At 54.2% G+C, this 15,827-nt stretch overlaps 1 protein-coding gene across 4 annotated transcripts in view; it reads right to left on the bottom strand.

Annotated features, from left to right (window-relative positions):
• Slco2b1 (solute carrier organic anion transporter family member 2B1) overlaps window positions 1-12,386 on the bottom strand; it is a 55,957-nt gene extending 43,571 nt beyond the window's left edge. The window contains exon 1 of one of the 4 annotated variants that reach the window (XM_078046677.1): window positions 12,364-12,386. Coding sequence is in view for 1 of the 4 variants with exons in the window: in XM_005323200.5 (XP_005323257.1) it covers window positions 4,841-4,856 (16 nt within the window). In the remaining 3 variants the exon portion in view is untranslated. The other 3 variants (XM_040284954.2, XM_005323200.5, XM_040284953.2) reach the window with 3 other exon arrangements.
• Window positions 12,387-15,827: the final 3,441 nt, after the last annotated feature.

Here is a 15,827-nt window from a genome sequence, read left to right as displayed (position 1 = left end):
AACACTAACGTGCCCATAGCCTGCACTCAGAAGCATGAGTATTCCCAGCAGCAAATGGCGGGCAATCCACTCCTCAGGATGGTGGCAGACACCTCTCTCCAGAGTTGTAGAGTGGCAAGGCCATTTTACTTATGGCTAACCTTTGCCTTGAGCCCTACCTCCTAAGTTGCCCGAGGTCCCTCATCTGCCATCCTCTGCCTAGTTCTGAGGCCCAGGTCAGCTGTCTCCTCCCTCCATAGCACACTTCTCCCAGGCCACTTACCAAGGCTGCAGTTGGTCCTTCTCTTGCTATTTATGTCTTTCTCTTATCTGCTTGATTCGGTAGTAAGCTCCCCCGGGACTGGGACTGTCCTCTCCACCTGTCCTGATGGATTATGTTAGATCTCTGTTGAAACTCTCTGGGTCAGAAGACTTTGGATCCAAATATTTATTCTGCCATATTGTAGCCTTTTGACCCTGGGCAGCTTATTTAATCTTCTCTAAGTCCCATTTTCTTCTCTTGAGAGCATGCAAGTCTCATCGAGGATTGGTTAGGACGGAGGGAAAATGTCCCAGGCCTGGCACACAGCTGTCCTCAGACCCTCAACGATGGCTGACTCCCTTGTCTTTTCCCTGCCCACCTGCAATGTGGCGTCCAGACTCCCTGGTCTCAAGATCAAGGCTACTGGGAACTGCACATGTCTCATCTCCCTGCCCTGAGAGAACATTATCTTCTGGTCCCAATAGATCCTCACCATTCCCCAAATCCATCATGTTCCTCCCCACTTCTAAGCCTCTGCACATGCCGTACCCTTAGCCTGGAATGTCCTTCCTCTCCAGCAAACCACTTATCTTTCAAGGCCTGGCCCAGCTGAAGAGCTCATTGTTGAGTTGAGCTAAACATGAGGGAGACAGAAGGCCAGAGCCTGGGCTAGAGGCAGGGGCTGCCCAAGTGCTCACAGGGTGGGCATGGGCAGCAGGGCCTCGGGGCTCCAGTTTCCAGTTTGACCTGGCACTGTGGAGGGGAAATAGTCAAAGGCAGGAAGGGGGGGTCCCTGAGCAGGCGCGGAGCTTGGCTGTCGTTCTGGGGGAATTCCTTCTGGCAGGACCCTTGGGTGGTCATTTGGGAGGACAGCGACATGCTTGAGGTCCAGTTGTTGCTTCTTTAGGGAGATCTGTCTAGCCAGACACTTTCTGGTGGTTTCCGAGCTGGGTCACAGACCCTGTGTTGGGACTTTCTGTTCCCAGTTCTGTCTCCAGCTACCCCATCTAGACCCATGATGACATTAAAAATGGAGCAGGGCCTGTGGGGGAGGGTGAGCCCTGACCCCTCTGGGAACCCAGGCCAGTTTCCTTAGGCCTCAAACAAAGAGATAAGGCTCGTGTGGTGGAATACCTATAAGCCCGGGGTGTCCCAGGGCTTCCTGAGGGGTGGATTCTGAGTTCAGTTCCTTGACTGTGTAAGTTACACTGAGGCAGGAGAGAGAGAGAGAGAGAGAGAGAGAGAGAGAGAGAGAGAGAGAGAGAGAGAGAGAGAGAGAAGGATATGAGGCTCAGAGACAGGCAGCCAATGACCCAAGGCCATTCTGCCTCTCCCTCCCTGTGATCCAGGCTCCTGTGTCTGTGTCTCCTTCAGGGCCATATTTCTCAACCTCCCTTTATGTCAGGAGATTCCATCCTGGGTAAGGCACAAGGTCATCCAGATATCTATTTGAACACTGCTGACTCCAAGATCTGAAGATCTTGGCCCCTCGGGCCTGTGTCCACCAGGCACAAGCTGGACACATGGGAGATTAAGATCTAGACTCACCAAGAAAGAAGGCAAGGAGAGGGCCAGAGAGGGCCCTGGCTCCGTGGGAGGCTCCAGTCACAGCTCTGGTTCTGCCGCTGACTAGCTGCCTGACCTGGGGCAGGTAAATGGGCTCCTCCTGGCCTTGGCTTCTCCATTTGTAAGATGGACATGAGAGTGCTCTGTACTCATAAAAGTGCTGTCCACAAGAGTGGGCTTATGAGTGTCCCCAAGGCCCAAACTCCCTGTGCCACTGAAGCATGGCCCCTGCCTTCCTCGCCTACCTTCCATAGTTCCCGATTGCTATAGAATGACAAAATCCATATACCTAACTTGGTATAGGATGGGGCCCTGTCAGCTTCAGCTTAATGTTTTGAGATATCGCCAGGGACCTCCCCTACTCCAACTGCACCCCACAAACAGGTCTATCAATGCCTCTGACCCCTGGAACATGCATCCTGTCAAGCCCCCATTGACGCCCACTCTCCTGGAGTTCTCCCCAGCCCCCAGCCCACGCTGTCATGGATTGGGCCTTCCTCTGGGCTGGCCAACTTCCTCCCTGTTTCAAACCTTGGTTTTGTTATCCATGGGATGTGTGTCTGACTCTCTGGTCCCCTGGGAGCCCCTGGGGGGACAGATCCCTGTCTGATTTCATCCTGGGTCTCCTTCATCATCAAGGAGCCTGGCTCAGTGCAGGCTTCAGGTCTTCAAAGAAGCCTGGAGGGAGGGAGGGGTCATGGAGGGAGGGAGGGGTCATGGAGAGGCGGAGGACGGTTTATGAACTGCACTTTCCCACCACCCTATCTCTGCCCAGCCCTAAGCTGGGCTCAGGGACCCCAGGAATGGATGAAGCAGGACCTAACTCCCAGGGAGCTCCTGCTGTGCTGAGGTGGGCATTGCTATCCATCATATCAGGCATTAGCACTTAGGTGCTGGGCTGCAGCGTGTGAGGGGCAGCAGCTGAGGCCCAGGCCAGCACCCCCGAGATAGCCAAGTCCCCAACACTGATGGGAAGACCTAGCCCTGCAACTGTGGAGAGGCCTCTGCCACTGCTCCCTCCAGAGACCAAGTTTATCAGCAAAAAAAAGGAACCAAGTGACCACTTGGCCACCACCTTCCACTCCCCATCCATGCACCCATGGAAAAACCAAGTCACAGAAAGAGTCTGGGCACTGAATGCCTGTTACCCTTTGATGAGTCTAGACCAGCTCACATCTGGCTCTCAGCTGCCTAAGATCCAATAGGCAAGGCTCAGTGCAGCCTGGGAGTGAATAACCCCGCTCAGTCCTGTTCATTTTCCAATCATTAGCCAGATGTGGTGGCACACACCTGTAATCCCTGCAACTCAGGAGGCTGAGGCAGGAGGATCGTGAGTCCAAGGCCAGCCTCAGCAACTTATTGAGGCCCTAAGCAACTTGGTGAGACTCTGTCTCAAAATGAAAAATAAAAGAGACTGGGGATGTAGCTATGTGGTAAAGTGCCCCTGGGTTCAATCCCTAATATCAAAAAAAAACCAAAATAAACAACAACAAAAACCCACATATAATGCAGATTTGAACATAATACTGCTGGTTCTTTCCCTCGTTCCACTCTCTGCCCTGGGACAGCTCACACTTGAACACAGATGGGCTGCAGAGAGTGCCAGCAGCAATGCTGGGAGCCAGGAAAGAAGAACCTCACAGAGAGGGTCATGGAGCATATGGATGTTGACTGGCAAATGCTACCTCCCCTGAGAGAGTCAACCTGGGAGGCTTCCTGGAAGAGTTGGTGCTTGGAAGAATGGGAAACAAGGCAAATTTCACTAGAATGGGATGTGACCAGAGCCCTTCCCGAGCAAGGGTGCAGAGGTGGGAAAAGGGGTTCTCTGGCTCACACCGTGGGAACAGCACAGGGAGGTTTTGTTCTTCAGCCCCTCCCTGCACAGACAGGGAAGCTCGGCATGTTGCCTAAGGCACAAGGCCAGCTGGTGGTGGGGACACATCTGACCCTCCCTCCTTCTGTCTGACCAGGGTGGGGGACAGCAGGCCCTTCTCTGTCTGGTCAGCTGGGCCCAGGATTCTTTCCAGGCTCCAGGCCCTGTATTCTCCTTCATCTTTCAGAGGGCCCAGCGACCCTGGCCACAGCTCAGGTGGGGCTCAGAAAATATAGCTAGAGGTGGCTCTGGGAGCCCAGTGGGCAGATGTGGGATCAGCCTCCCACTACATGTGTGGCAGGTCAGGGGGCACCTAGAGAATATTCCAGAGCTGGGCCTTTCAGAGGCCAGAAAAACAGTCACGGGGTAGGGCTGGAGGCTGGGAACAGGTGCAGGACAATCAGTGTCTGGTAGTTCCCACCTTCCGGGTCCCCAACCCTCCCATCCATACGGAGCCAAATCTGACAGCCAAGTTGGTGAGTCGGTGGCCCAGCCACCCTCACAAGCCACCCCCTCCATGTGACCGCATTCTCTTTTCTCGGTGAGGAAGCGTCCACCCCACTCTTCCTGCCATGCCATGGTCCCCACGCTGTGGCTGCATCCACCTGGAGTCCCTGGGCCGCCCCTTGGCTGTGTCTGTCTCCTGGGCTTCCCCTACAGCCCTCACTGTGGAGCTCCTGGGAACAAGTCCACCCTTGCCTGAGTGGGTGTGAGCCTAACACACCAGGGCAAGGCAGCTGGGAAGGAGGCCAGAGGTGAGTTCTGCAGGGAGGCCAGCTGGGGATCTAAAGGCTAGAGGCTAAAGACCCTTTGTTTCTTTTCGGTCCTTCCTTGCTGCTTGAGGTAGGCTGGGTCAGGCGCTCAGCTCCAGAAACATCTCCCTTGCCCCTAGTATACCTTGTCCTGCTCCAGGTTGGGCTTCTGGAGGCTTCTAGACCCTACCCTTCCGGCCTCCTCCCCGCCCTCGGGGTCTCTGTCTGGTCAAGCAGTCTATTTGGGTTTCTTCCAGCTCCCTGGGCCATCGCTTCATTCACTCGGAGCACCCTGCACCTTCACGGGGCTCCAGCGCCACCTCACTCTGTGCAGAGACCTGTGCGCCCCTCCTCCCCAGCATGCCCAGACCCCACTTCCCACGCCTTCTTCACCTCGCCTGGACTTACCTATCCTAGGTCCCATGACTGCGGGGGTGCAGTGAGTTCCAGACTCTAATTCAACCTCAGGACTTGGAGTTTAGCAGGAGGAAGGAATCGAACCTGCCCTGGGGATCCCGAGGACAGCAAACTGGCGAGCCACAGCAGGGACAAGTTGATGTTAGGGACCGCATGCACTGGGCAATGCTTCTTGGGCCACTCTGGACAGACAGCAGCTACCTCTCCAGGCAGGCTCGGGGGTTCCTGCTCAAACTCAAACTCACCCCTCTCCAAGTGCCTGTGTTTCCTGGTCCTTTGCTCCTTCTCTGTCTGTCCTGACCCCCACCCCCGCCCTATTTCTCCCTCCTTTGGTTTTCCTCCAATCTCTGGCTGGGACAGCGGGGGGGGGGGGGGGGGGGGGGGGGGGGGCAGAGTGGAAGAGGAGGCTGGGTTGTTTGGGTCCAGCCCCTGCCGGGGGGGGGGGAGACTGTAGTCCCGCCCCCCCTGGTTTGGTCTGCCCTCCTCCCCAGCCTCCAGCAACTGCATTTCCCTTGGATACCTTCCCTGCTCTGCTAGGTGGAGAGGTGGGAGTGCGGGTGTGCTGGTGGGCTTCCCTCAGCCCAGCACCTTGCACCATCAATTCCTCCATCTCCTCACTGCGCTCCCACTCTCCTCTGAGCCCCGTCTCCTACTAAGCTCTGTGCCCCTTGCAGAATTGTTATGAGCCCACATAACCGTTCCCCCCGACACACTGAAATGCCATCCTTTCTGGGCTCTTGTCCTCTCTCATACAATAACTCCCAGGTCTCCAGCCTGGGTGCCCCCTGGAAATCACAGTGGCAGCCCACCTGTAGGTCCGTCACAGCCACCTAGATGCAGGGGGTTGGGGAGCAGAAGGGCTACTGTGAGATTCCCAGAGATTTCTGGGCTGAGCACAGAGGATGGAGGCCTTGCTGCCAGATGGGCAGGTCTGGTCTCAGCCAAGTGGCCTCAGGCAGTACCTGCACCTCCCTGAGTATCAGCTCCCTCATCTCTAAAGAAGGCAAAATAACCATCGCTTGTAGGACATTGGGAAAGTTCAGGGAGCTATACAGAGGCCAAGTCTGGGCCCCTAAGCGCAGAAGGAGCAGCAGGGAGTGGCAGAGGCAGGACTCAGGCAAAGGGAGATTGAAAACAAATCTATCTGCTTTTCCAGTTTGCACTTCTACACCAGGCTCCCCTGGCTGGCCGTGGCCCACCAGGGCAGGTATGCCCCCCTTTTACAGAAGGGATGCTGGTCTCAGAAATTTACCAGAGATCACCCAGCTACTGGCTGTGGGCCATGTTTTGGATCTCTGACATTAGAACCAGGCTTCTCCTCTTCCCAGTGTCTTCTCAGAGGAAGACCCTTGAGTTCCCCAAATCCAAGATCCCACTCTAGAAATAGGGTCTTTGCATTGGTGGGGATACAGGTTCAGAGCCCAGCACTCGGGGCAATGATAGACAAGCATCCTGCAGCCCCACTGGGTCCCAGTGGCTGCATGAGTACGTTTGTAGGAAGTAGGGAATATAATGCTTGAAATAATCACAGATCTGCCTGCACTTAGTAGGTATTCAGTGAATGCCTAATGTTTGTTTAAATGAACGCGTCTTTGAGAAACCAGACACGTGAATGCATGCCCATTGAGAGAGGTTAATAGTTAGCAGACAGGGAGCCTGCTTGAGAAAACTAAATTAGTTCTTTCCATAGTTCTTCCTAAATCCTTCAGTCTAAAGTCTGCACTGTGGGTCTTCATAGAGATTAGTAGAGGTGGAACTTTCCAGATTTCAAATTGCAGGTATACATTTGAGAGGGGGAGGTCCTTTTAGACTTCTGGAAGCATCACTGCCCCATCTTGGCCCTAGAAACTGAAAAAAAAAAATGTATACATGGAATAGTCTGGGACCAGAATATTCCTGAACTCAGAGCTGTGGAACTGGAACAAGGATCCTGGCATTTAGGTTAACCCATCCTGGGTTAGTCCCACAGAGAGGTCCCACTGTGGATGGCCCTGGCTTAAAGTCTGACCACACTGGTTGGCACCCTGGCTTGGCCACTTGCCAACATATGGCATTTGTTGTGCCCTGTGCTTGTTATGGGGCCCCATGATGTGTGTGGATCCCAGTGCCATCTGTGGATTCCCACAGTTAGCAAAACCTGATACCTTTTTGAGAGTCCGGTGCTGCTGGCAGAGCCTGGCATGGCTTGTAAAACTCTGCAGCTCCCAGGGCTCCGTGATGCTGGCACAGCCCTGCGTCTCACGCTAAGCCTGTTGTTGTTGTCAAATCCTGGACAGTTGGCAAATCCCAAGCCCTTCCCCTCTTAGTCAACCCACTTAGAGACGTGAGTTTTGTAAACCAGGCAAAATAGGAGACTCTTCATCTTAGAGAACCACCTGCCTTGGGGTACAAGGGAAGGATTCTGGGTCCAGATTAGAGAGCTCAATTCTGTTGCCAACTCTGCCACAACCCTGCCGTGGGACTTTGGACAAACCTCTCCCTGCGTCTCAGTCTTCCCATCTGTTAAATGGACACCATGACGTCACATTACCTACCTCCAGGATGGTCCTGAGGGTCACTGTGAGATTGCCCAGAAGATGAGGGGTAGGGGGAAAAGAGGAAGAATAACCAGAGGCTTCTTCCTGAGAAAGGCTCCAAAATGCCACGTCGGCACCTTTGACCCCACTTCCCTCTGGTCTGCTAGCCACAGAGCGGATATCTATAAATGAGCCCTGGGCTGGGTGGACAATGAGGGCCTCGGTCAGGGCCGTGACCTTCCCCTGCTTCAGATGCCACCTTGGGTTCAGACCCCCAACTGTAGACACCCCTGCCTGGCTCATAGGCTTTGCCCAAGGAAGGCAATGTCAGACTTGGTTCACCCACAAGGACACTGCCACTTGGAGGTGACTTGCCCAGGGCTCTGCATCGAGTCTGCACACAGCAGGGGCTGGAGTGGCAGCCAAGGACTGCAAAAGGCTGAACACGAGGTTCCCAGAGGTCAGAGCAGGAAGTATGTGGCACTCATTTAATTCGACTGGTCCCTTTTCCAGATTTGCCCTCTGAGGCCTGGACAGTGCGGTGACCATGGGGTGGTTGCCATCTCCCTCTCCCCGGGTTTCGGTTTCCTTGGCTGATGGATGAGAAATCAGCCCCAGCCCCGCCTGCCAAGCCTGCAGGGCTTTCCCGCTTCACTGGCCCAGCTCCTTCATCCCCAGGTGGCTCGTTTCCCAACCAGGTGAGAAGCACGGGCTGCAGGCCAGGTGGGGGTCCAGGAGGGATCCAGGTTGAACAGCGCCACCCACCTTGGCCAGCCTGGCCAGCCTTTGTAGCAGCTTAGCCCTGCCTGGACCCCACACCTTCGGGAAGCTGTCCTCCACTCCCGGGCTCTTTCATGCCAGTAGTGACCTTCTCCTGGGCCCCAAGGCCTGCAGACAATGCTCCAAACTCTATAGCCTTCCCTGGAGGTGGTGGCCCTGTGTCCCAGGAAAACATGAGCTTAGGCACCAGACAGCTCCATCCTGATGCAGTAAGAAGCTCTCTGAGGCTCAGCATCCTCTGTCAAATAGGAAGACAAGAAACCTCCTGATAGGACTGCACCTGCCATCATCTTGCCCTGTCTTCTCCCTGTGTACTTGGTAAGTACACAGCTTCTCTCTCCAGGGAGACTAACTTCTAGAGTCTGAGGTCTTGCTGGGCTACTTGGGGCCAGTCCCTCTCCCTCTCTGGTACTCCATGCCCTTGTCTATGAAATGCCTCCCCAGAGCTGTCAAGACTCAGATGAACTGATGGATGGATCAGTCAATGTTTGCTAAATTCTGACAGCTGAGCAGATGCAAGCCATTGTCAATATGGCAATGAGAGTGAGGGCAATGACTCTTGTAATTCTGGAAGCAGAGAGTGAGGGGGAAGTACATCATAGCAGGTGTTTGTCAGGTCAGTTCCACCTGAGTGACAACCCATGGGAATAAAAATCACTGGGAAGGGCTTCCTGAGGTGGGAGGGAGCTCAAGGGCAAAATGGAGGCTGTGGTCTCTGATAACAGCCATAGCTCTGCAGATGCTGCCAAGCTGTGCCTCTCGCAGGGCTCCAACTGGGCCTGGGCTGAGCTGGGCCCCCAGCCCTGGCTTCAGCCCTGCCCCCCATATCCTGGCATTACTCAAGTCCTGTCCTCTGTCTGGTCCTCAGTTTCCTGAGGGGAGGGGATTGGAAATGGATCTTTTCTGCCCCTCTTTTGGAAGGACCACATGAGCTAATGCATGTACCATTGTTATTGTAAAGTGTCAAGCATGGGGTTACAGTTATTAATAATTGTGCCCTTGGAGAAAGTACATTGATGGAGGGTGATATGACAGCCTGGGAGGGGAGACACAGCTGGGGTAGGGATTGGATGGGAGCAAGCATCAGTCCAGGCTGTGGACAGTTGGGAGCAAGAACCAGGCTCTCAGAAGACTTTGCAACACTGCCCCCTGGAGGCGGAGTGGAGTTCTGTGCCTTGACTTTTCCTCCAAGACTCCAGTCAGGGAGGAGGGAACCTCTGGGAGCACCTCTGTCCATGGGGGCTTCCAGAAGGAGCCCAGTGAGAGCAGCCATCGCCTGTTCCTCCCTCTCCCTGCACGCCTGCCTGTCCCTTTCCATTCCACTGCCTCTGTCCCGGTCTCTGCCCCCAGCATCTCTTGCCTCGGCTCAGGTCCTCCCCACCTCCAGTCTTACCCTCTACTCCAACTTCCTGTTGGCTAGAGGGAGCTTCTAACCTGCAGACCCCACCAGGCCCTCCTCCCTGAAACCTGCCACAGATGGGCGTGGTGACACTGCCTGAAATCCCAGTGACTCAAGAGGCTGAAGCAGGAGGATCACAAGTTCAAGGCCAGCCTCAGCAATCTAGCAAAATCCTCAGCAACTTAGCAAGACACTGTCTCAAGTTTAAAATAATAATAATAATAATAATAATGGAATAAAGGGCTGGGGATGTAGCGCAACAATAGAGTGATAGATACTGTGTTCAATCCCCAGTACCATAAATAAATAAATATATATTTTTAAAAAATCCTGCCGTAGTTCCCTCTCCCCCACATAATCCATCTTTCTCAGCCTGACATTGAGTGGCACCTGTCCTCCTGTCCAGCCACATCCAGGTCACTATCTCCATTTGCAAGGGAAATAATAGGAGGGTGTTATGAACAGGGTGCTTGGGCAGGACTGCTTGGTGTGACTTCCAGCTCCGCCACTTGGTGTTACTCCTCAGTTTGTAGTATTTATTTTAGTGTCGTAAGATACACACAATAGAAAAATACCATTGCACCCATTTTTAAGTATACTATTCAGTGATACTAAGTTCATTCACAGCATTGTGGGACCCTCACCTTCGTCCATCTCCAGAACTTGGTCATCTTCCCAAACTGAGATTCCAGACCCATGTGCTACTTGACTCTTTCTGCCTCATTTTTCTCATCTGAAGGATGGGGCTGCCTCTCCATGCCTGGTAGGTGGCATAGGTATTTGTCCATGACAGTGTGGCTGCTCTGTGAAGCCAGCGGGAGATCTCTAAAAGCTCACAGCCCCGCCACTGCCTGGGATTCATTTATGAGGCTCGGGCAGCTTGTGATGGACAGCAGCTGGGAAGCACGCCATCTGCTTCCTCTAGGAAGATGAGTCACTTCCTCCCCTGATGGGCCATAGCCTGGGGAGGGGAAGGCAGGAAGCAGGCAGAGCTCCGCAGCTGCTTCTGGCCAGCCTGGCCCTCACCAGAGTCCGTGCACACTGCATGGCCAGAGAGGCCAGGAGATTGTGCCTGGCATCAGGGTGGAGCGGGCCAGGGTAGGTCACCCTAACTTGCCTCTGCTCCCCACCAGGAGGCCTGGAGCAGCGCCTTGTTTCCATCAGGGCTGTTTATTCAGAGCATTGTCAGTTTGTGCTTGGCCTGAGTCTCTCCCATCACACCCGGACACACGCCCTCCACCCAGCTTGCTCTCCAGATCTTACTCCCACTGTGCTGGGGTCCTGCCTCAGGTTCTCCCACCCATGAGCCACACTCTCCCCCCCAGTTAAATGCATGCCCTGTGTGTGTGTGTGTGTGTGTGTGTGTGTGTGTGTGTATGCATGCACATGTGCACGCATGCTAGGTGAAGCACAGGCATGTCCTACAGGCAGGGGGAAGACCATGCCTCGGGCCTCACAATGGAGTGGCCTTGTCTCTGGCCGGGGCAGGCAGGGGTCACTCCAGCAAAGAGGTCTGAGCTGGGCCCAGACCAGGAGCCTAGATGGCTTGTCTGCAACTAAGTATCCTCTGCGGGGGACTCCAGTCTCTTAAGTTAAAAACATCAATCATCTGCTAGAAATAGCCAGCAAGGGAGGCAGTTTAGCCTAAGCAAACCAATTCAGTCTTTCCAGTGACTTAGTTCTGAGCTCTGCCAACAACTAACTGGGGGTGGTGGTGCGGCGGGCGGCGGGGGGCATTAGGCAGTGACTTTATTTTTCAAAACCTCAGTTTACTTGACTATAAAACAGATGTGGTGTGACTGACATTCACTACATGTCAGGCACAGTTCTAAGTACTTTATTTGCGACACAGTCAATATTGCCAACAACCTATTATGATCCCCAATTTACAGATGAGGAAGCTGAGGCACAGAGAGGCTAAGACGTTTGCTTAAGGTCATACAGCTGGTAAGAGGCAGACCAGGATCTGAACCCACACAGTCTGGCCCCAGAATCCAGATCCCTAGCCATGACCCTGACTGTCTCAGAGAGCTGGTTTGAGGACTCTGTCACCAACCTTAGTCCCTAAGCCTTGGGTTTGAATGCCAAGTTGAGTAATGAGGTAGTGCCATGGCTAGGTTCCAGTCCTGTTCTATTGATGACCATCTGTGTGACCTTGACATGTCACTTTCCCTGTCAAATTTCAGGTTTCCCTCCCACAACAGGAAGGGCTTGAATCCTGGCTGGTGACCCCCAGATCTCTGCTGCCGCCCAGGGCTCCTCCTGAGCAATTCACGTCCACCCCCAGGGCCCCCCTCAAGCTTGGCGGAGCTCCTCACCCCGTGGAAAAATTGCCCTCCTGCCCAGTCCCTGCGGAGCCACCAGTCTCCTTGGCTTCAGGAACAGTGTTCCTCTCCTAAACCTGTGTGACAACTCTGTCTCTCACACTCTTCTGTCTCCTCCTGGCACCGCCCCTTGACTCAGAGCCCCGTCCTCATTCCTGCAGGACACCTGCACTGCCTCCCCACTCTCCTGCGACCCCCTCCCCTGTTCTAACCCACCCTCCACATTCCTCCAGACGCCTTCCAAACACTAAGCTCACAGTGCTGACGATGGCATTCAAGAAGACCTGTCCTTCTTCGGGAGCAAAAGTTTATTCCTTAACCTAACATTCCACACTCATCACCACACACCTGCAACCTACCTTCCAGCCCCACCCAGTCACCGGCCCCCTCCTGTCTCCCTGCCTCTGGCCAGACACCCTTCCTCACCCTCCGGCCACCTTCACCCCCACCCCCACCTGAGTGTTTCTAGACTCCTCCGGACACGGCCGAGCTCACCTCCTACTTCTCCACAAGTCCTCGATCACGGAACAGCCAGCTGCTGACCCAGCCATGGAGTCCCCGCGGCCAGCTCCTTGGCCCCCGCCACCCTCTTCCTGCCACTCCTCTAACGTCCCTCCCATGAGATAAAGTTCTGATGTTTCTCTTTGGAGCCCTGTTTAAGAACAAGGTGACCCAGGAAGACCCATCCCAGGACCAACACGGTCCCGAAGAGAAACAGTGGAAGAGTTTCAGCCTTTCCAGGGTGAAAAGCCCCAGAGGAAGGGACACATGGGGGTGGCCTCTGTGTGGCTGTGGTGGTGACAGTCCCAAGGCACTTCACAGTTTGCAAAGTACTTTACACAAACTATGTCACTACACCTTGACTAGAGCCACTCTGCTGGTCCCATCACCCTCGTCCACAAAGGGTAAACAAAGGTAGAGGGAATGGAGTCACCTGCCCAAGGACGCACAGCTGCTTAGTGGTACAACTGGGATTTGAACCCAGGTGCTTGTGGCCCCCCACAGCGAATGCCCTTCCCTCAGACCACACTCCCCCTGGTGGCAGCGAAGGGCATGACAACGCTGGGCGCTGATTCTGGACTTTCCTCCCCAGAGATCCACCGGGCTCCTGCCCAGGCTGGGGAAGGCAGACCAGGTTCTCCCTGGATGCATTTATAACTTCATTTTCTTCCTTGTCACTTTCGCATCTGCCAAGGCCTCATGCAGGTGATAAGGGGCAGTGGGAGTGAGACAGGGAGAGACAGATTGTCACCATTTCCAGCCCTTCCAGGGCAGAGTAGTGCCAGGGCCCAGCACAGGCAGCCGGTCTCTGCCTGGGTGAGGGCCAGGCTATTTTTCTGTTTTGAAGTTTTAAATATTCCTGAGATGTAGGCTCCTTCCAGAGATGTCACAGGACATCCCCACTTGCTGAGGAAGGAGAGATAGTGGACAGTGAGTGTATGAACCTCCCCAGAGAGAGGCTTGTGTGATTTGGATGGAAAATGTTTGTGCCGCTTTCTTGCGACCTCTACAGCATTTTAACCTGTACCATGTTAGCAGCGCTTCCACACGAGGAGTGCCGGAGCCCGAGCAGCGGCCCAAGGGAGGCTAAGGCAGGAGGACCGCAAGTTCAAGGCCAGTCTCAGCAATTTAGTGAGACTCTGCCTCCAAATAAAAAAATAGCTGGGCGCGGTAGAGCACGCCTATAATCCCAGCTGCTCAGCTGCTTAGCTAAAAGTGAGGCGCTAAGCAACTCAGTGAGACCCTGTCTCTAAATAAAATACAAAATAGGGCTGGGGTGTGGCTCAGTGGTCAGGTGCCCCTGAGTTCAATCCCTGGTACAAAAATAAATTAATTAATAAATAAATAATAAAAGGACTAGAGGTGTAGCTCAGTGGCAAATCACCCCAAGTTCGGTTCTCAGAACCGAAAAACAAAACAAAACAACTTACTGGATGAACAAACTCTCATTTCTTTCTTTCTTTGTTTTTCTCTTTTGCAGCACTGTGGATTGAACTCAGGGCCTTAGCACAGGCTAGGCAAGCACTCAACCATGGAGCTATATTCCCAGCCCTTATAAACCCTTATTTCACAGAAAAGGAAACAGATTCTCAAATGTGCCAGACTTGAATCCAAATCCACCTGGCACCACGATCTGAGCCTTATTCACTCTCCTGCCCTCAGTCCTGTTTGGTGGTGAACCGACACTCCCAGCATCCTCAGGGGATTCGCCCATAAATCTCCTGATGCTTGTCCCCAGCCCCCAACTCACAGCACCAGGTCTGTCAATCTAACCTGTAGCCCACTCTGTTTCTAGTCCCTTCTCTGCCCCTGGAGACTCCTTTAAACCTTGAGAGTCAAGAGGCAACAGCCTTGGAGAGGGATCAAACTCTAACTCTGATAAAGGCAGGTTTGGTGTCTGGACCTCTTCCAGCCGTTAGCACAAGGAAGCACTCAACAGGGGCAGCCGTTATTGTTAGGACTCTTCCTGCTCCTTCCTCCCGACAGGCTCCCTGGCTGAGCTTCCTCCTCCAGCCTCTCCTGCTCTAATCCACTCTCCTTGCTGCAGTGGCTCTGAGCTTTCTGAAACGTGTCACTATGATGTTAGTGTCCCGTCTAGAGGCTGCGTCTAGCTTTCCAGTGTCCCCGGGCTGAGTTCGTACACCTTAGCTTGGAATTTGAGACCCTTCTCCCTCTGGCCCCCACGGACCCCTTTCGCCTCACCTTTTGAGACTCTCAGCCTCTCCGTCTACCCTGGATTCCAAACAAACTTCCCCCTAGCCCCTAACACGCCTCCTGCCTTTTCCCCTACGGTGACTTTGTTTACCCCTTCCTTATTGGCCTGGGACAAGGCTCCTCATCTGCTTATAATTTGGGATTTGGAAAGCTGTCTTCCCTGAGACAGGCCTGCTTTGTCCTCCCTCCTCCTCTGGCCCTCCAGACTCCTGAGTCGCACAGCTCACAGCGTCTGTGGAGGCCAGCTCTTCCCTTGGCCACCCCACTGGCCTGTCAGATGGCTGTGACGAAATGCCCCGTGTAAAGCTAGTTTGATTCAATGTGGAATGAATGTGGAGCTGCAGTTTGAATCTTAAAATGGCAGCATCAGCAGTCAGGCCTGGTTCGTCCAGAGGGGAGAGCTCACTGGGGCTGGAGGAAGAGGCCGTCATGGAGGGCTCCCTGGAGGAGGATGACTTGGAATGATAGGGCATCTAGAAAGGGCAAGAACAAGAAAGAAGGAGAGTGTGAGCCAACAGAGAGAGGGAAGGCTGGGGAGCCAAGCGGCCTCTGCTGTCACACTTGCTCCTTTAGCTTCAGAGCATGCAGAGGGGCCCCACAGCCCAGTGGTGTGCACACTTCATGGTCACAGAGAGAACTCACAGCCCTTTCTCGCATTGTTGGTGGGCACAGAAGCTGGACTGGGGGTGAGCAAATCTGAGGGTTCAGATCTGCTTGGGCTTGGGTTGCTGTGGCCAGGCCACCCTCTCCACCTGAGCCTGTTCCCTGTCTATCACCTGGCGGTACCGATTGTTATTTATTCGGCCCCCATAGACCATAAGTTTTATGTCCCAGTGAGGACTATTAATCTTGTTGTTCAAATTATCAACAAGGCCCAGTGGTAGCTGCTAACAAACCACCTGGGAGTCCCCCATAACGTTACTCAAGGTCACAGTGGAAGGGGATCTCAAGGGGTCAAGGCCCCGGCAGACGGGGAGGCGTAGAGCTTGGGAATTTAGTGCCACCAGGCTCAGCCCTGAGCTGAATGGGGAGAGGAAGGAGCCACTGCAGAGACCTGGGTAGGACGTCTGGGCTGGGCCAAGCTGCAAGGGCAAGAAGGCTAAGGGGACGTGGGGCCCAGCTCCAGGAGGACGGGATGTTGGGAGGAGGCGGTGAGGGCCCTTCACCCAGCTCTGAGAGGGGCTGTGAAGGAGGGAGCAGCTACTCTCTTTTTTCTCTAGGTTGTAGCATGCTGGGCTGCCTGG

The sequence above is a fragment of the Ictidomys tridecemlineatus genome, chromosome 4 (assembly GCF_052094955.1).
Source record: "Ictidomys tridecemlineatus isolate mIctTri1 chromosome 4, mIctTri1.hap1, whole genome shotgun sequence".
NCBI classification, from domain to species: domain Eukaryota; kingdom Metazoa; phylum Chordata; class Mammalia; order Rodentia; family Sciuridae; genus Ictidomys; species Ictidomys tridecemlineatus.
Note: the sequence above shows the minus strand (reverse complement) of the source record. Positions and strands in the feature narration are given on the sequence as shown.